This window comes from Molothrus aeneus, chromosome 4 (genome assembly GCF_037042795.1).
Source record: "Molothrus aeneus isolate 106 chromosome 4, BPBGC_Maene_1.0, whole genome shotgun sequence".
Lineage (NCBI taxonomy): Eukaryota > Metazoa > Chordata > Aves > Passeriformes > Icteridae > Molothrus > Molothrus aeneus.
The window spans coordinates 73,903,178-73,924,398 of NC_089649.1; the positions used below are offsets into that span (position 1 = coordinate 73,903,178).

Here is a 21,221-nt window from a genome sequence, read left to right on the forward strand (position 1 = left end):
CAAGTGCTCTCTGGGCCAAAGGTTGAAGGGAAGAAAAGGAAAAGGAAAGAATGAAAGAAGGGAAGAGAAAGAACAAGGAGGAAAGAAAAAGGGGGAAAGATTATTGGGCAATAATATGTGCTTACAAGGCCACAAATATTTTTACATCTTCTGTACATAAAGGTATGCTGGTGATTAGTACCTGTGATAGGTGTGCTGCCAGACAGATTTTTTGGAAGATAAGGAAGCAGAGATATGAATAAAAAATGTTCACTAGAAATTGTCAAAATAGCTCAAACTATGTGCTGAAAGACAGCTGTACAATCTGTAAATTAAAGAGCTGTGTTATGAAAAGCAGAGAGGAGGAAAGAGAAAGCCCAGTTTCCTTGCAGTTCATTAGCTTTGCAAAGGTTAACAATGGTTGGAATATCATTTCTCCTCTGGCTCTGATTATAATGCAATATTAACGACCTCGGAACTTCACCGTTCTACCCAACCTTTATCCACTGACATTTTCTTACCTTAAAATAACACATTCATGTGTACAAATTAAGGCTGTGTCATATACAGCCCCCTGCCTGGCTTGGTGCTGAACTCCAGGAATCCAACAGCCCCTCTAAATGTGAGGCACAGCCCTCTGATCAGAGTAGCCAGCTCCTAAATGAAATGAAACCCAGTCCTGTGTCCTGCTCCACACTACCTGGTGCTGTCTGAATGCATGACCAGGTTCCTGCTTTTCCATGCCCCTGGCACCCCACAGGCAGCCCAGCCAGTGCCTGGGATATCAAAACTCAGTAGTGCTGGGCTGTGGCAAGCCCACAGCTCTCTGCAAGGACTGCACTGACCTAATTCATCTCAAATGTCAGCAGTGACACTGAAAATCCCCCGGGTCCCTCTCAGGTGCTCCACACAGCTCAAGGCACAGATGATGCCTCCAGCTGCACAGCAGAAAAGCCCCAAGCCCCACCCAATCTGGCCTTGGACACTTCCAGGGATGGGGCAGCCACAGCTGCTCTGGGCAACTCAGGCATTTCCTGTAGAACAGCAAAATGAAGCAACACCCTTAAATGTGCAAACAGAAAGCCTCTAAACATCTGTTTTCCAGAAGAACATCTCTTTAGGTCTCCATTACACCTAAGACATTGATACATATCCCAGGTTTTGAGTTTGGTGTTAATGATACCAACTGGTTTTAGGTTTTCACAAAGCGTTTTCCTTGCCTCTATTTTAGGGAGCAAATTCTCAGCCAACTGTTGCTGATTAACAGCACAGGGGGCTCTCAGGTATTAGTTATTTATGGTCTGCCTTGGATCCCACAGTAATTATGAAATGTGCCCTAGAGCATTAAAAATGCAAATGTTTCAATAGTTTCCCCTACACCCAGTGAGATGAATCACACTGTTCTAATCCACTGGTTAATTAGGGAGTTATGGTGACTGTAAAATAAAACACCTGCAGAGAAGCTTAGGAGTAGTGAAAGAATCAAAGAATTTCTAGCACATCATAAATGCTTAAGCAGAAAACACCTGTAAACTGTCTTCTCCCAAATCCACATGTTCTTATTCCTCTGGCTTGTTAGGATGTTAAATAATATTGCAACATTACTTCTCAAGGAGAGCCATGTGATAACAGTGATGGAGGAAAGGGAACTCGCAGCCTTTGGACATGTATGTTCAGCTGCATGTGCCCACTGAGACACACTGAGATCTTCTGCTTTAACCTGGGACTGGAATCATGCAAGGATTTGGGTTGGAAGGGACCTTAAATCCCACCCAGTGCCACCCTCCTGCCATGGCAGGGACACCTCCCAGTGTCCCAGGCTGCTCCAGCCCCAGTGTCCAACCTGGCCTTGGGCACTGCCAGGGATCCAGGGGCAGCCACAGCTGCTCTGGGAATCTCTTCAAACAATGAATCTGGAGCAATCCTTCATCCTGAGGAGTTTAAACCCTCATGTGTAGATGTAGCTGGGTCTGTAAAGCACTAATTAGACAGGTTTTGTGGTGCAGATTTATCTTACACAATTAGAAAAGAACTAAGGAACCAACTGCTTCCCTCTTCATTTTCCTAATAAGCAATTACCCTGCCACAAAGATTTTTAGGGAAGATGTTGACTGTGATTAATTCAGCAAAACAAATGATTAGGCCTGAGCCAGGAGTAACCACCTACTCTGCTCCAATGGCAGGAGGTGGTGATTCTGATTCCCAGGGATCAAACCTACTGCTTCCCAGGAACTGCACTAAGGCAGATTCTACTCTCTAAAAGCTCCATATGAAAAAAAAATTGATATAAACCACTTGTCTGAAAGGTCTGTCTGGAGCTTCTTGCTTTAATTAAATTTAGCATGAAATCTAAAGCAAGATATTAATCCCACTGCTCATTTTATACCAGGCATAATATTGCCTACTTTAGAACAGGCTGTGAGACCTGGAGTAGTGTTTACTCCATGTACATCCCTCCTGTAGGACTCCTTATAGATCAGGTATTGGTTTCCACTTCTGGAGTATTAGCAGTCCCTAGAACAGAGGCCAATACACTGGATTTTGAAGCTTTGAGGTGAGGGCCTGCTGTGCTTTGGAAGTGTTTCACCTCTTTGTTAGGTTTGTATTTTTTAGAGGAATGAAGAGGAGACAAGTATTGAAATGGCTTCTGCTGGGTCCCACTCTGAGGGAATCATCAGCTCACTTGACACTAAGAAATTAACTTAGAGCTGTGTGTGAAAACCAGAAGAATTTGGCTTCCACTGAACTGTAACATATGTTTGTATTTAAACTGATATACTTTCAGAGTTCAGTTTAAAATCAAAAGGTGGTACCTGAAGAACTGGAAACTACTCCAGACTTAACTCTTTGCAAAATAACTCTCCTGGTTTATGGCTGGTGCCTGACAAGGTGTGACAACCTGCAGTAAGTCACACACAGCTGTGGCAAGTCAATGTTTTCTACACCCTCTCAAAAGGAACTTCTCCTTCTACAAAAGCCTCTCCCAGCCCCATCCTCCCTTTCCCTGCATGCACTGGCATCATGCATTGGAAAAGATGCACAGACAAATAATTTTCTTAACACAATTCCTAATTAAACATTTAAATCAGAGTGAAGATTTCCATTTTCTAGGCTGTGCTGTAAGCAGGATGTTCAAGTTAAAGAAAGCCAGACCAAGCAGAACCCAAACTCTGAAGCCCAGAACCTAAAGAAGTAACATTTAGCTGTCTTAAATGAAAAGTACCTGAAAAATGTCACAAAGAACTGCACCAGGTCCATAAAGTTGCTGTGCTGTGAGAATGCAATCTGCAAAAAAAAAAGCAAATGCTTTCTGTTACTTACTGGAAAGAAAATTCGTATTTCAAGATATGTAAAAAGGATTTAAAATGACAATGAAAAGCAGATTTACTCAGATCAATTCATATTTTTCAACACTGTTTTTGAAAAAGAACGGAAATGTTCTGAGGGAAAAGAAAATAAATTATAACTTCATATTGTTTTGAAAACATATATCCCAGAAATGAAGCTGAACAAGTAACCCTGTCTCCCAGCCACGTTCCAAGGAATATTCTTCAGTGCACACTAAAGAAAACACAACTTCAAAAACTTAGAACAGAGGTTTCACAGAGCTGCAAATAATCTTTAATTAAAAGTGAAAATCTTTAATTATTGTTTACACACCAACCCAAAATTTAATTTTTACATTTCAAACAATATCCAGACAACAAAATCTCCTCGAAAAAGGAACTTACACCCAGAGCTGCAAAGAGGCACGAAACACAGAAGATGATAGACACTGTGAAAACAGCTATGGCATTCATCTTAGCTCACTGCCCTGCAATCCCACGGCAGAGCAGGGAAAAACACAGAACATTTGGGACAAAACCAGAGGGAAGAGGCCAGCAGGAAACTGGGAGGTGGTTAGAGGCAAAAGGGAAGATTAGGGAGCCTGGGTAAAAATAACAACGTGGAGGGGAGGCGAGCCAAGAGAAAAGCAACTTGTGCAATATTAGGGACCAGAAGTTCTTTCCAGGTACCTCCTATTTCCTCTGCCTATCAATCTCTCAGCACCACAACAGCATATTAACTCTTTCATGAAGTACCAGAATTCACTCAGAATTAAAGTGAAATCTGCACTTGTCATGGATATTGAATCCATTTCTGGTGTCATTTGTTGTTTTTTCCCTTAATAAACAGTACTTATGGCAACATTAGCATAAACATAAATCCCTCCTCCCAGCAATAGCCACATCCCATAATTCATGAATGTGTGTAAAGTGAGTCATTGCTTGGGTTTCTGTTGCTCTGGAACATTTTCTATGATCATATTTGCTTTAAACATCCATTGTAACTTGGTACAGAAGCTGCCCCAAATAGTTTTCTTATCAATACATTGACATATTTTGAAGTTGAAAGTTCCTTTGCAGTTCACAACCACTGTGTGGCTGGAAAGTGAACTCCAAACCTGCACACCAGATGCTGCAACCTCAACAGTCCTGCCTTTACAAAACAAGAAAACACAGAGTTTCTTGTTGATTTTTGCTTCTGAAGTGCTTCCCAATAGTCTTCTGATTATTAAAAGACAGCAAGCAAGATTTCACTTTTTGTAAAAAATCAGTGCCTAGTAACTAAAGTGGTACAGTGTTTGCATAAATGGATATTCTGGAATAAACATAATATTCTGGAATGTATTTAAGGCAAAGTTAATCCTTAGTGAAATATCTCATCCCAAAATACAAACATGTAACACAGCCAGTATAAAAAAAAACCCCAACTTTTAATATTATTTCTGAGAATAACCATCATGCTGAGTGCCTATAAGAGATGCATTTCAAAATAAAGCCCTTGTTATGTATCAACAATCCTTAAGTAGAAAAAGACAATTAAAAGCAGAAAGGAATCCTTGACAGGCCAGTCCCCTGTGGATGACCATCAGGATCTGTTTCTGTGATGGAAACCAAAACTTGCTCCCATTAGAAGAAACAAGAAACTGCTATTTTTAAAATAAGAGAGATTCTATGAAAGATTAATGAGACTGTTACCAGAGAAGGGCTTCTCATCTTTTGATAACAACTGCAGGAAACAAATAAAAACAAACAAACAAAAAATAATGTAGGTTTATTTCACACAGAAGCCTTACAAATGCTTTACCAGTGGTGATTATTTTCTCTACCTGCTGTGGTTCTTCTTCTATAAAGCCCAATTGAGGACCTGTACCTCATACATGGATTAAAAAAACCTGGGTTGTTTCTACAATTTATTCCTCGCAAACTGAAAATACTTTGTGCCATCAAACCTGACCAATCTGTGTCACAGGCAATTTGGTCTCATAATTGTTAATGGTTTGCTTACTTAGAGCTTAATTTCCCCTAATATAATCCGTTCCCAGGACTTAATTAATTCAGTTACATTGAAAGTTTGGTTGGAAATAGCTGTTGAAAGTAGGCTGTTCATTCTGGATCCATGAAAAATATGGCACCAATTTCTTAGCAGGCTGGGTTTTTAATTAAGTTTAGCTGACAGTAGAAGATTCATTTATCCATTCTCAAAAAATGAATTCTGTACCAGAGGCCGAAGCAGTTTAAGTGCAGGAAAGGGGCTCATGCTGGGGCCTGGAAAGGCTCCCCCAGGTACAGGGCAGAACCTGAGCTCAGCTGCACCATCAATCCCCACTTCCACATCAAAGAATCCCAGAACTGTTTAGGTTTAGGCTCTTCCAGTGCAACCATCCCCCAGCACTGCCACCACTGCCCCATGTCCCCGAATGCCACACACACAGGGCTGTGAGATCCCTGCAGGGGGAGGACTGGAATGGGGACTCCAGCCCTGGACAGCCCTTTCTGGGCAGAAACTTTCCCTAAAATCCACCTTAAACCTCTCCCTGGGCACACCTGGAGTCCCCCTCAGCCACTGTGGAGCAGCACCCCCAGGTCCCCTTCCAGGGAGCAGCTCCCTGACCCTTCCCAAGCCATGCAAGGAGATATCACACCCTGCTCTTAGAAACAGCACGGCATCCTCAGATACCTCATCATGGTAATTCCACAGAGCAGTACAAAGCCTGTGTTTATCTTATCTGGAAAGGTACCCTGGAGAGCACAGCTGCCTGTCCTGCTTTTCCTGTTGCCACATCACTTGAAGTACCAAAATAATCCACCTGCTTTCCAGAAAACCAGAAGTAGCTGGCTGCATGGACTAACAAAAATTTATAATGAAGAGCTTTACATTTTTTATCATTTGATTAGCATAAAATATGAAGCCAAGAAGAAAATTTGGCTTCCTTTAACTAGCCAACATCTAAAAATTGCACTGGCTTTGAAATCAGTACATGCAAATTTCAAAGGAGTTAATGGCAAATGACTTGGCCACAAAATCATATAAGCAAAGGAAAAGCATATTTGAACCCAACAGACATTTCAGTAACAGTTGGTGTTTCAAACTCAAAATATTGCTGGAGCTAAACTACAGCCTGTGGCTGATAGAAATTTTGAAAACCCAATTAGAACAATTACATACCAGGGCTTGGTTTGCATAAGAACCAGAGTTTGTTCTTCAAGAGAAAAGAAAACAAAATAATTTTGAGATAACAATTTTATACTAAAGTAGGCCACCTAAGACCTACGTTCACCTTAAACCTGTACATGCAACAATACCTAAAATTACTTAAACCTCTCCTCTTGTGATCTACAAGGGTTCTGAACTTTTTAAAAACAAATTGAGTTTCACATACCACTAAGAAAAATCAGTCTACAACCAAGTAAGAAATTATGTAGAATTTTTTTGTTAAATCCAGCAAGAATTAAATTTGAGTAACTCCTCCCATTTAACTGTAATAAACAGATATACAGATAATTCAGTACACCATAACTTTTTCCACTTGTGCTGGAAGTTACTGATATTTTATAGGAAGGCAAACTATTCACACAATGGGATTAGGGCAACAGCTTCTCCAAACTCAAAAAATTTCCAATATTATACATAATATTAGCACCCCTAATCTAAAATGAACTAAAGAACTGAAAACGTAAGAGTTGGGGTTGTTGCAGAAGGCTCTGGGGAGACCTTGCAGGGCCTGCAGGGGCTCCAGGAGAGCTGCAGAGGGGCTGGGGACAAGGCCTGCAGGGACAGGAGCCAGGGAATGGCTCCCACTGGGAAAGGGGAGATTGGGCTGGGATCTTGGCAAGGAATTCCTGGCTGGGCTGGAATTCCCAGATTTGCTGGGGCTGTCCCTGGATCCCTGGCAGTGCCCAAGGCCAGGATGGACACTGGGGCTGGAGCACCTGGGACAGTGGGAGGTGTCCCTGCCCAGGGATGGACTTTAAGGTCATTTCCCACCCAAACTATTCTGGGATTCTGTGAATGTACTGAGGAATATTTCAAGTATGGCAATTTCATACCATAATTTGGTACAATTTGGGTCTCCAAACACTTGAGAAAACATGAACAACCACAGAAAATAGTATTTCCACTACTTTTTTACCTTGGTAACAACTCAGGATTATTGACACTCTGTATTTCTGTTTTTCTTCACAAATATATAAAGTGACTAAATTCCCACCAGTAGTGCCTTCCTTTTCATCCTTATTTCATATCAGGGATGAGAAAAAGAGAAATTGAAAATGATATTTTGCACAGGACATGCTCCTAGAATAGAAAGAACTGTGTAAGAAAGAAAAATAGAAATGTAATTAACTTCTGAAACCAGAGTGACCCAACAGAGACAGCGCAATGTGAATCTGGCTCCCAGAGCTTGGGGCTTGCTGTGAATTCAGAAGATATCAAAAGGTCCCACTGCTACATCCATTAACCTCACCTGGCAGGTGGGAGAATGCTATAGCACTCGTGTTTTGGAAGTCTACAGGACCACACAGAAATTTAGAGGGTTTTGGGCTGTTTTCACAGAAATTTAGAGGGTTTTGGGCTGTTTTCTACTTTTTATTTCAATCTAGCCCCAGCACCAAAGTTAGCGAACAAAAACCAGCAGGGGAAAGTGGAAAGCTGGGAGTTCCACAGGCTTCCAGTGAGAGAAAGCCACAAGCCAAACAAGCTGCAGGTGACATTTATGCACATTCTCCTCTATTTTTTCCCCAAAACTCCACTGTCTTGTCTCTTTTTTCCTATGGTTAGAGGCAAGGATTCAATCTGACCTTGGCGAATACAGACAACACTTACAGGACGCCATGGTCTGAATGCTGAGTGCCTGTGCCTTTGTCAAAGGACCTGCTATAAAACAAAGGGGCTTTAAGTATTCTTGAGTGATGCCAAAGTCATCAAAACATTCATTCTGCCCTCTACAACAATGCTGGGGGGAAACCTCTCTTCTGCTCAGGAGTATTGTCATGGCCTGTTCCAGTTCTCCTTGAGACACACAGTGTGGGACTCCGTGCTGATGGAACTCCTGGCCAAGGCCCACGCTGCTCCTGGTGCTCTCCTCTCCAGAGGAGCACTCAGCCAGCTCCAAGGGCCCTGGCTGCCAGGTTCTGGGGAAGAATGTGCCAACACAGCAATCCAGCTCCGCCACCTGAACATGGTCTCAGTCCTGCCATGTGCTGCTGCTCTCTGCGTTCTGTGAACATCTTTAATGAGCCATGGAGTCATTAAGGCAGCAGAGAGCTAATCACAGGAATGAAGGGCAAAAAGCCTTTCAAAAACACCCTTCAGAAGCTGGGGTTTTGGAGCTGCCCCTGCTCACTGAGGGATGAGCAATGAGCAAACACAGCAGCAGCCCGAGATGAGCCTCTTCCAGGCAGGTGGCTCTTAAACGATCTCAGCAACGTCAGTTCCAAGGAACACTTTCCAGGAGGAAGCATTTGTTCACCTCTGTGGGTGATTTGGGAGGTTCAGACACAGATTATGACATCCAAATCCAGGGTCACAGGGGCATTCCCATCAGCCCTTTACATTCAATGGAAACCTCATCTGTGGTTCAGCTGATCAAGGCAGGTGCCTAATAATAAATAAAAGAAAACTGACCAGGTCCATAACAGAACTGTAAACACTGAAGCACACAAAGACATCTATTTGTAGACCCCTAAATTTAGTTAGTTTAAATTTCCAGGGTGCATCCTTGCCCTTGGTTTCATGGGTGCACTGGAAGCTCCATTTCCTGACTAAAGAGGGGTAAAAGCTATTGCAGCTGCCCTGGGACACTCGCCTGGCCTCCAGCTGCTGGCTCCAGAGCCACAGAATGGGCTGGGTTGGAAGGGACCTTCCAGCCTGTCTCATGCCAGTCCCTGACACCTCCCACCAGACCAGGGTGCTCCAAGCCCCATCCAACAGCTTTTGGGTGAATCCCTACCCCAAGCACACCATGGAAGCAGAAGGACATTCTCTTGCAGAGGCACCACTGATCTTTGTTTTAAATGAACAGCAAAACTCCACCCAAATTTGGAGGTTAGGCAGAAAATTTAACCTGATCCACAGGGAAAGATTCTCTAAATGGAAAGTTAAACCGTAGATTTCAGAGAAGAAAGGATCTTAACAGGAGTTAATTGTAACTTCAAAAACTCTGACACACAACAAGTTGAAGTGGAGCATGATTTGGAGGTGGGAGACCCCAGAGAGTTTGTAATGCACCTGATGCTTTGGTGTGGACATCAGAAGCAGCACTGGAAGGGGCTCTGAGCTCTCCCTTGAGCTTTTTCTTCCCCAGGCTGAACACCCTCAGCTCTCATTCTGTCTCCAGCACCTGGAGCACCTCCACGGCCTCCTCTGGACCAGTTCCTCACCTACTGAACAGTTCACCCATCAAATCCACCTTTCTCCAAATCAGAGAGAACTTGGAGCAGCTGAAGAGGTTCCCATGCTCACATTTGCATTCTACAACAAGCAAAAATTTAATCCTCGCTCAAATTTGATTTTCACACCTACTACTCCGAGTCACTCTGCTCCTGCATGAAGGATGAAAGAGATTAATGACTTACTCCTCACCTGCTGCAATATTAACTGAGCCATTGAGCTTTATGGCACAAATACTCACTACCGTGCAAATATAAAACCTGCTTCACTCCTGAACTCATTCTGAGATGAAAATCAATTTACATTCCAACACTATGCTGCCTTCCTGCAGTAGTCACAAATTGTCACTTCTCAGCTAATTGGCTGCAGTCAGCAGTTGGCTCAAAAATGCCAATTATACATGTTTTGTCTTCCCATGTGAACTCTCTCATGTTGTGCAGAGCTAACACAGGCACGACTGTCTCTAAATTAAAAATAGCGCTTAAGATGTGGTCCCAAATTTCACAGCATCCCAGAAATTATCACACAAATCTGACAAATGAGAAGTATTTGTTCAATAAACAGCCAGCGGCTGAATTGTGATGCACATCCAAATTTAAAGTGCACTAGGAAATAAAATTCTGGAAAGTCCCATAATTGAAACAGCAAACTCAGCTCAGACCCTGCACACCTCCACATGACAGAAACATGCCCCAAGAAAGCCGAGGCAGGGCCAGAAAAAACTCAATCTCAGTTCTTCTGAATCATCATTCAGAATTCTTCTGAATTCTCTGAACTTCTCAGTTCTTCTTTCAGGCCACTTACAAGATGAAAGACCTGGAGAGGCTGGAGCGTGGCCAGGGCAGGGACAGAGCTGGGATGGGGCTGCAGAATCCCTGAGGGAGCCGGGCAGGGGCTGCAGAGTCCCTGAGGGAGCCGGGCAGGGGCTGCAGAGTCCCTGAGGGAGCCGGGCAGGGGCTGCAGAATCCCTGAGGGAGCCGGGCAGGGGCTGCAGAGTCCCTGAGGGAGCCGGGCAGGGGCTGCAGAATCCCTGAGGGAGCCGGGCAGGGGCTGCAGAGTCCCTGAGGGAGCCGGGCAGGGGCTGCAGAGTCCCTGAGGGAGCCGGGCAGGGGCTGCAGAGTCCCGAGGGAGCTGGGCAGGGGCTCAGCCTGGAGCAAAGGAGGCTCAGGGGGCCCTTGTGGCTCTGCACAGCTCCTGCCAGGAGGGCACAGCCGGGGGGGTTTGGGATCTTATCCCAGGGAACAGGGACAGGAGCAGAGGGAACGGCCTCAGGCCAGGCCAGAGGAGCTCAGGGTGGGCATTGGGGAATTAGGGAAAGGGCTGCCCAGCCCTGGCACAGCTGCCCAGGGCAGTGATGGAGCATCCCTCCCTGGAGGGATTTAACAGCCATGTCCATGTGGCTCTTGGGGACACGGATCAGTGCGGGCCTTGGCAGTGCTGGGGAACTTGATGGTCTTACAGGGTTTTCCAACATATATGATTCTGTGATCCTGCAATTGCAACAATTATTCTGGAGGCAAGGAAGCTCTGAAGTATTTGGAAAAAGTGGTTAAAAATAAAGATCCTAAACCTTGAGACAGAACACATGTCACCAGTAGGAAAACACTCCAATCCTCTGCATTCCAGTTCCTCAAGCACCTCCATCCAGTCCCAGCTGCTGCAGTGCAGATGCATTTGGGAAGGGACCCCGCTGCATTTGGGAAGGAGGGATCCCGTTGCACTTCGGAAGAAGGGACCTCCGTGCACTTGGGAAGGATTTGGGAGGGAAGGAAGGATCCCATTGCAGTTGGAAGGATCCCGTTGCACTTGGGAAGGAGGGATCCGATCCCGAAGCACTGGGAAGGAGGGATCCCACTGCACTTGGGAAGGATCCCACTGCACTAGGGAAGGAGGGATCCTGTTCCTGGCCCTGTGCCCAGCAGAGCTCTGACACCATCTGTGTGCAGGCTCGGTTACATTCAATTGCAGGCCAACTATTAATGGAGAGGTTCAGCATGGAGAAAATTAAAACTTTACCACATAACAGCTCAAACTCTCACTCAGACCCTTGAAATCCAGTAAAAATGAGCTTTACGGTCAACTGAGCTTAAAAGGAATAGAAGTTGTTTTCCTAAAGAGCAGGTGATGTAAGTACACAAGAGGGAATCAAGAATAAAAAGTAAAAAACAGCCAAAGCAATATTTGCAAGTTTCTTTTTTAAGGGTTCAACCGAGCTGACAGATGGAAACAGGCAAAACCTTCTGTCTTGCATCATTTCTGACCAGACAAAACAGGGGAAAAATGCAAGACAGAGCTGAGGGTTGCAGTAGTGTTAATGGGGAAAACAAGCTCTGTCTCCTTCCCGAAGAGGCTGTGAGTTCCAAGGATCATATTGGATGAGAAATTTAACATGTTTATCAACCTGTAGCAAAACATCCTGTAACATGTCAGCTGCAGGAATCTCATCTTTGATAAAACAAAGTAGCAAAATAAGTATGTGTATATATATATATATATATATATATATATATATATACACATATTACATATAGAATCATAGAATGGTTTGGGTTGGAAGGGACCTTAAAGATTTTCTAGTTCCAGCCCCAAACTAAATAGGTATTTATATAAATAACCAAATTAAAATATCTTTGAATGACAACATTGTCACATTATTACACAACACTGAGGCCACAAGTCATCTCAAACATCATATCACGACCTGAAGTGGCAGTAATTAGAACCCCCCAAATTTACTTAACATCAGGATCAGTTTTAAAGAGCCATGAAATCAGAACCATAAGGCTGGGCTGTTTTATTCATCACAGGTTTTTCTGTTGAGAGCCTTGGCTATGATTTGGTGTTCAAGAAATCTTAACATGAAAAAAATAACCGTGCTGGGTGGTGCAGAATGAACAACTTCTCTATAGGCTCTCAGATTTGCATTAAAAAGGCCAGGTAGTCACTGCCTATCACTAAAAGATTTCTAGAACATGTAATTCACCCTTTTGTCATGAAGAATTTCACAGTAAAATACTTAAGTGACAAATCAATTGATGGAATTTAGTTCAATCCCCAGTCAAGATATTATTGCAATTTATTGATACTTTTGGTCCAGGTGTGGGAAGGTGGATGGTGCTAATCTTGCATGCAAAACAGACTGGTTAAAGAAGTAATTATACATGACACTTATAACTCAAAAAAATAATTTTAGAGAGAACCAATTTAAGAAAAAAAACCCTATGAAATCCCCAGTCATGCCAGAAATATATTCCCATACAGGACTGTGACAGTACTACCCTGCCCTGACCCCTGCTCTTGCTTCCCAACACTGCTGGGAGCAACATTTGCCAATACAGTAAAAACAGTCAAAATCTCAGTAATACAAACTCAGGAAAAAAAAAAGTGAGAGAAAAATATTTCAGGACATCCAGTGACATTTTTTTACCCCAAAAGAAGCCCCAGAAGTCAGATGAGAGCTGCCTGTGAAGTGCTGGTGTATCTGGCTCCGTGTTTGGGAGCTAAACCAGCCACAGGCATTTGGGTTTGTCACCTGTCCTGGGGTGACTTCATGATGCTCGCATCCCCATTGGTCTGTTTAGCCCAGAAATGAGTTTTGCACCTTTCAGGCTGGTTCTGAGAGCAAAGGGGGAGACAAGAAGTGCACAGTTTGTTTTCAGACACTGCACTCACCCCTCACATTCCTGCTCCTGGACTGGGTTGTTTGCGGACAGACAGACAGCAGGACAGAGCTCTCCTTTGCTTTAGCTAGTTTTTAGCTCGCTGATGCACAGAAGTTCCCTGGACTGTGGTTTTTCTTCGGAGCTGTTCAGACCTGCTCTGGCCTGAACACCAGCAGAGCACCCACAGCTCTCACCTGTGCCCCACGGGCCGGGCCTGGCTCGCGGCATTTCCAGTGCTGGAGGGACTGATCAGAGACTGAGTGAGCTGAGCTAGAGCCCACGAGGGACTTTGGTGAGTTTGCACAACAGTGAGAGGTGTTATTGTTCCATATTGTTCATTTTCTGTGTGCTGGCAAATGCTTTGCCTGTTAAACAAACAGCTTTTTCCACTTTTCTCCAAGGAAATCTTTTCCCGAACCAGCTGGGGGAGGAGCTGCTTGAATTTGCTTTCTAGAGGGACCCCAATTCAGAAGTTTTCTCCCAAATTTGCCCTAAACCAGGACACATTCTCTCTTACTTTCCCTTGTGGTTTAGCCAGGCTGAATCCACTGTCACATTTCGGTGGGTGGCTTCTTCTATTTTACTTTTACAATATGCTTTTCTCTCCTTCATTAACTCTGCTCACTATTCTGACTCTTTAAATTAGCTTTTGTATAAAGAAAATATCTCGCTCTTTCAGCTTCTCAGCAATGACCCACAGCACTCGCTTTTGAAATATATTTGAATTTGGGGGTCTATATTTACATTCTCTGGTGGGTTATGGTATTTTCAGGAGTTATTCATCATAGAAATACAGCAACTTCAAGTAACCAGCACTGGCCTTACCCAGAATAAATTAATGCCTGATTCGGACTTAGCTTCCATAGAAAATTAATTCTGCAATTTTTTAAATATTTTCCAGCCCTGCACTCAAAAAGAGAGAAAAAAATCAGCTTCCTTAAAATTAAGGCAATCAATATATATGTCACAGTCAGATCTCAATAAAACAGAACCCAAGAAATGCTCCTGGTATTATTAAATCTGAATTGCAGACTGTCTCTCTCTGGTATCCTATAACTTTTATTTATGCAGCTGAAGTTTTGCAACAGGCATTCAGAAAGACTTCCAGTGCTGTAGAAAGGTATTACAATAAACCTCACAGAAGTTATACAAGTCACTACAGCTCATCCCAAGAAATCCCAAGGTTCAGATGTAAAACCCCAAGACTTCATTCACTGCCCCTTGCAGGGCCTGGAGGGGCTCCAGGAGAGCTGCAGAGGGACTGGGGACAAGGCCTGCAGGGACAGGAGCCAGGGAATGGCTCCCACTGCCAGAGGGCAGGGCTGGATGGGATCTTGGCAATGAGGAATGGTTCCCTGGCAGGGTGGGCAGGCCCTGGCACAGGTGCCCAGAGCAGCTGGGGCTGCCCCTGCATCCCTGGCAGTGCCCAAGGCCAGGCTGGACATTGGGGCTGGAGCACCTGGGACAGTGGGAGGTGTCCCTGCCATGGCAGGGGTGGGATGGGATGATCCTTCATCTCCCTTCCACCCAAACCATTCCATGGATCTCTGATAAAAATCCAGACCCCCACCCCCAAAACAGCACCTGGGAAAAATCTGGCATGAACAATTTTCAGGATTGTTCATGCTACAACCTCCTGCAGAATGGACTGAAGTGGCACCACCTCCTGCCACGGGTTAACTGCCTGTGTGAGAAATCCTCCTTTTAAAGGATTTAAGAAGGTGCTAACAAAAATATTACTTAATCGAAAAGGGAACAACTTCTAAAAGGAGAAAAATGTCATCAGTTGATGCCAAAAATAAGGTGGCAGTAGCAGATAAAACACCAGCAGCTGTTTCATGTTTTAAAGGACCATTTAACTGTTCTGTTTTAAATCTTTCCATCCCACAGTAGAAGATGTCAGTTTGCCTGTTCTGAAAAATCAGCATGTAATTGCATGCCTCCAAAAGTAATTACATTCAACAGCAAATTTCATCAGATTAACAAATTGATTTACGTTTCATTGTTGGGTTTCAAGAAAACCTCTCATATGGTGAGAGAGATGCAGGGAGAGAGGCTCAAAAGCACTTGCAGTTACAGCCAAGGAAAGGCAAGGGACATCATTAGCAAACAACTTTGGCATTACAATCCTTCCAGAAGCAACAGAAAAAAAGAACATTTTTGGAATAAAGGGTCCCAGAGAGTTGAGGATGATTTTATCTCTGCACTTACATCTCTTTCTTGTTAAATATGCATGAGGCGCATGAGGACCTGGCAGGAAAGCTGTCCAGATCAGCAGCCTCACTGATTTGATTTCAAGCCTACATAATTATTTTATCAAAGCAATCCCTACCTATATGAATGTGTTTTATTCTCTTTGGCCAGCAACAAAGATCCTCCTCCTTTGCCCTCACTGAGAGCTCTCATTCGATGAACCTGTTGCTTTTGGTTTGAGAATGACACTACTTTAGAGAAAGACTGGAAACCTCCACGGGCCATGGCCAGTCCTCAGGGGTTATTTATCCTGTATCAAATACCCAATGCTCCTTCCAGACAGGAATCAAGGCAGTTCAGGCCCTGCTTTTTAACTGTGGATGGTTCCTTCACTCTCTCTTTTTCCATGGATTATCAAAGCCTTTTAGTCAGGCTGCAAATCTCAAAGAGGGAAAGGCAAAGAGCATCACTGCTGGCAATGATCATGCCACCTAAAGAGGGTGAAAGCCTAAAATAAAAGGAATGTGTGAGATCTGCTGCTCCTCCAGCTCTGTTTTAGGCCCCTCCTCACCTGCAGGAGCTAAGGGTACCCCAAAGCTTTCCTTGGCTGTAGCAATGTGTCATCCATCATTTAGCTCTGGAGGAAAACAAATGCTTCCTGAACTACACTAAACATGAATGGCAAATAAAATTAAAGCTTAATTGAAAGTGATATTAAGATTCTTGCTAATGCAGACCACCTGTTTTAGGGGTAATGTTACAAATGAAACCAGCAGGTTGATGGGGAAGAGCATTAGAAGAAGAATTGCAAATCAAAACTGCTTTAATGAAGGAGCCTTACTTTGAACAGTAAGAATTTCAGAAGGTTTCAGTATTTACATACTGGAGGACACAACATCAATGAAACATTGAAATAAACAATGATAAAGATCAGAGCAAGGGCTTTGAGGATTGTGGAGTCTTCTTAAAAATGTAATTCCTGGCAGTTTGCAAAATATGGGCTAATATTTCCAACTTGGATAGCCACATTCAGCATAAGAAAAACCAAGAGCCATTCCTCAGCAGAAGCTCAGCCTAGTGTAAAATTCATCTGACTCTGAAACGCAGCTGACACCAGGTGGCTCCACCTGAACTTTGCCTCCAAACAAGACAGGAAATACCTCGGGGCTAGGGAAAAGACCCATTTCCAGCTTCACTGCCAGCTCTGCTGAGCAAGGAGATGTGAAGGGAGTTGGCTCTCCTACATCCCTACAGACATTTTCAGCGTATCACTGGAAACCAGTGGGAACTGTTCCCAGGTCAAAGGAGGCAATTAGTCACTATCACACAATCCTCTGGGAAACCCTTGGGCTGCAGAGGGAGGCAGAGAAATCTTTTGATGCCTGTGAAAGAACAGAACTTCAGCTATTCCCTCAAAACAGCTCAGGATAGAAGAAAAGGTCTTAAAAAATCAGTAGTCCCAGGTCTAATATACAAGGCACCTGAATCCAAGAAAGTGGCAGTTCCCAGAAGTTTAACAGGAGCACAGTTGTCCTCCTACATCTGTCAGAAATCTCACTTCATGCAGCACTGCAGCTCTTCACTGGAGCACTAAAATGAGCATTTTCTTTCCAGTCATCCTGGCAATGGGAATTTAAGAAAAGCAACAGAAGGCAGAGAGGGGGGGCCCCGAAGGAAGGGGTTCATTAAAGAGCACCTCAGCTAATGGCTGACAGCTCATTCCTGGGGATTGCACCTGCAATGGATCTGTACAGAGCAGATGGAGCTGTGACACCTGGATTTCTCCTGTGTAGCCAGGCTGGGAGAGCTGGGAATGTTCAGCCTGGAAAGAGAAGGCTCTGGGGTGACCTTATAGCCCCTCCCAGGGCCTAAAGGGGCTCCATGAGAGCTGGAGAGGCACTGGGGACAAGGGCCTGGAGTTCCAGGACAAGAGGGAATGGCTTCTCACTGCCAGAGGGAAGGATTAGATGGGATTTGAAATTCTTCCCTGTGAGGCCATGGCACAGGTTGCCCCAAGAAGTTGTGATTGCCCCATCCGTGGAATTGTTCCATGCAAGGCGGGATGGGGTTTGGAGGACCCTGGGATAGAGGAAGGTGTCCCGGCCCATGACAGGGGTTTCAATGAGTTTTCAAGGGTCTTTAAGGTCCCTTCCAATCCAAACCCATCTGTGATTCCAGGATTCTGTGTGCCAGTTCAAACACAGTCACCTGGATCACTACCAAAGAAAGCACCACAGACCAAATTCTAATTACAGCACATTTGAGCCTGTCCCCAGTTTACAGGTCTCCCATGAGTGACAGTTTCTGCACTTGCCCTCCTGACACCTCCTGTGCCAGCTGCCATCCACTGAAGGGCCATGAATTGTTTCACCTTGCAGCTCACCACTCACCCTCTAGCAGAGGAACCAGAGAGCAATGCAGCATTTGGAGTGGGCTCAGCAGCACCCTCCTGTCAGGGTAAACAGCATCTCTGGAGACAGAATAACTATGACAACACATATGTGACTGAGCTAAACAATCCACAGATTGTCTTTCAGGTCCCTCCAAACCTGTTTGTTCCATGAACTATCTGAGTAAAAGAGATAAAGATATAAAGGAGACTATATAGATAGATCATCCTGAAATAAATCAGGTAGAGGAAACCAGAAGAAAGTTTGAGAAACTAAAACTGAAGACAGCAGAGGCAATTTTAGCTATTTTTCCATTACAGTCTTTATGAAATCTGAGAGGAAAGCAACAATTTCAGTGAGTTGAATGTTTCCCACTGGTTCTCAAATGCACTTCAAAGAGTGGGAGGTATGCAATGCTGCTGCAGCCTCCACCACGCTGCACGTGCAGCGATGCTGCACAGTCACAGTGGCACTTCTTGAAGCCCAACACAACAATGAATTACCAAGAAAATTATATATAGTGAATACCTAATGAGATTTTGCAAATGGCACATTTTGTATGCAAGGGCTGCAAAATTCCTTCGCCTCTTTTTGTTTCTTGAAGCATTTTGTTCATAATTAACATTTAAGCGTGTTCAAATCAAAATCCTTCAACCAACACGAAGGAAAGACGGGAGGCAATTGCCAGTTAATGATACAATTACAAACTGGTTTTGCCTTAATCAGCTCCTAAATGTCTCACACATTCTCAGAACGTAGAGATCAATGCAAGATGCTTCGAATCTGAGAGGAAAAAAATCAAATATCAAATGGGACAGAATGTTAGTGAATATAAACAATCGTTTGGGTATGAAACAAGACGAAACCACCAATTTCTATTTAGTGAGTGGTAGCAAACACCATCAGCAGTAAATTGTGATGAAACAGAAATCTTGCAGCCAGGGGAGAGTTTCCTGTATTAGCAGATGGAATTTTCACCCTCCTGTACACTCTGGAGAGGAATTCACTCACTGGACTTGGCCCCAGGCAAATACATACAAGTTTAAACAGTGTTAAAACCTGCTGACATTTACACAGGTATCTAAGAGAGTTTCAAACTCTCACCATTAACTACTTGTCAGCTCCAGAAGTGCAGTTTCACCTCAGAGTGAGCTGACTTTGCATGGATTGAAACCCAGGAAGAGAACTCCTCTGGAAGTTTCCGCACTGAATCCCTTTACTTCTTACTGTGCTATTGTACAGCAGATTATTTACAGTCAATGTCTCTCTTCTACTCTGAGCTAAGTTTGGAAAGAATAACAAAGCAATCTCACAGTGAAGATTAAGCAAAGAGGAAGAACAGTGGGGGAAAGATTACTATTACATTTGCATAAGTGTAAAAAAATCTCAATCCTTCAACGCCCACTAATGTCCTTTCCTAAAGGGTGCACTCCCAGTTTGGGGGAAGATAGGGAATGTTTAGAGCCAGGCTGAGGACAGGAAGGTGAACAGTTGGAGTTTGCTAAATGCTTCAAAATTCCATGTGTCCAACATTTGCAGCAAAGACGAGCTCACAAAGCAAAGAGAATGGAAATATCCAGACACTGTTGACAAGACCCTACCTGGATTTTCAGGAAAGCTTGGCAAAGTAAGGCTTTAAGTGAACTACTTCATGCTTGGGACTGCTCAGAAAGGAGAAATTAGGAAGAAGATTGCTGTATTTTAAAGGCTTTCTGCATTTTGCTGCTTTAGTTCTTTTACTGAATGATCATTTTAAGTCATTAACCAGGCAGGGAAAGACATCCTAAACTAACATACTTTAAAAAAATAAATGAACTGAAGTGGTTTGAAAAAGAGGTGGAGCAAGACAGGGAAAGAAGAGCCAGAACTGAGCACTGGCAGGGACACAGCCATCTCTTATACAAAGGAGCACTTACACTTTCCAAGTGCAGATTTTAACAGACAAGGAGAGAGAATAAATAAGAGACAGATTTCTATCAAGGACTTCAAGATAAAGTCTGCAATACTTAGAAAAACAAAATAAGGTGAATTGTAGAATTGCTTTGCAGTAAAAACTACATTTATAAAGTTTTCTGTTCCAAGATTTTGTATCTACATAAACACTCATGTTTAAATACATCTGTTGCATTGAAATTGAAAATAAGCCAGGACAAGTGAGTATGCACAATGACAGTTTACTGAGATAGTCAAACAAAGAATAAACCCCTAAAATACGATTTGGACATGCTGCACTGCCCAGGAGCAGCCCAAACACATGCATGAGCTGCCAGGTGATGCACATACGTGAGGACAGAATAATTTCCTGCAGCTTGGCAGGAGCAGAGTTTTCCTGCCTTCGACATACTCTATTAAAATCAGTGTAATTTCCAAAGGAAATTGAAACATGTTCTGTCGCCGTGTGACAGTTTAATAGTGGAGTTGCAGTGAGGAATACTGGAGGAGACAAGCTAGGAGATAAGAGAACAGTTTGCATCCTGCCCATACTGCAACATGGAGGTTTAATTAACGAGCCAGTCTGTCCTGAAGGACTGATCCCAACAGCACAGGAACTTTTCTGCAGGGAAATCAGGGATGAACCCCTTGGAAAAACAAATGAGAGAAGGAAAGTATAGGAAAGTATAATAGAAGGAAATTATTCCTGAGAAGAATGTAGCATGGCATGAGTCAAGGACTGATGGCCAAGAAATCTTAAAATCACAGAATCAGAGAATGAGGTTGGTTGGAAGGGATCTTAAAAATCACCTTGTTCCAGCCCCCCTGCCATGGGCAGGGACACCTTCCACTAGACCAGGGTGCTCCAAGCCCCATCCAACCTGGCCTGAAACACTTCCAGGGATGAAGCAGCCACAGCTTCTCTGGGCATTTGTCCAAAAAAATCTTTGTCCCAAAAACCTGTACCATGATTTAGTTTCTATTTTATCATATTGAACACAAACTACAGAGAGCCACGACTTCACAAAAATGAAGAAAATTGGGGTATGGAAAGGACAGGGAGGGACACAGATTGCAACTGAGGGAAGGTCAATCCCTCACAGCAGATTGCACAAGACCTGAGAGGACACGGTGAGTCCTGGGTTTTAGCTATGCACTGAAGAGGAAACTCACAGAAATTCTCCAGACTGCAGATTGCTGATCATTGCCAGACTTCTTCACAAAAACTGTGTCTCAATGAAGAAAAGCTGATGCTACTTTAGACTTTGTTTTGGCAAGTAATAAAGATATTAAGAAAAGCTGGTGATAAAACATTAACTTGGATTGAGTGCATACAAGCACATTCAGATTA

At 43.7% G+C, this 21,221-nt stretch overlaps 1 protein-coding gene across 1 annotated transcript in view; it reads right to left on the reverse strand.

Annotated features, from left to right (window-relative positions):
* ATRN (attractin) overlaps positions 1 to 21,221 on the reverse strand; it is a 150,827-nt gene that overhangs the window by 40,389 nt on the left and 89,217 nt on the right. Inside the window, exon 25 of the mRNA XM_066548861.1 lies at positions 3,203 to 3,264. Coding sequence (XP_066404958.1) covers positions 3,203 to 3,264 — 62 coding nt within the window. The remainder of the gene's footprint in view (positions 1 to 3,202; positions 3,265 to 21,221) is intronic.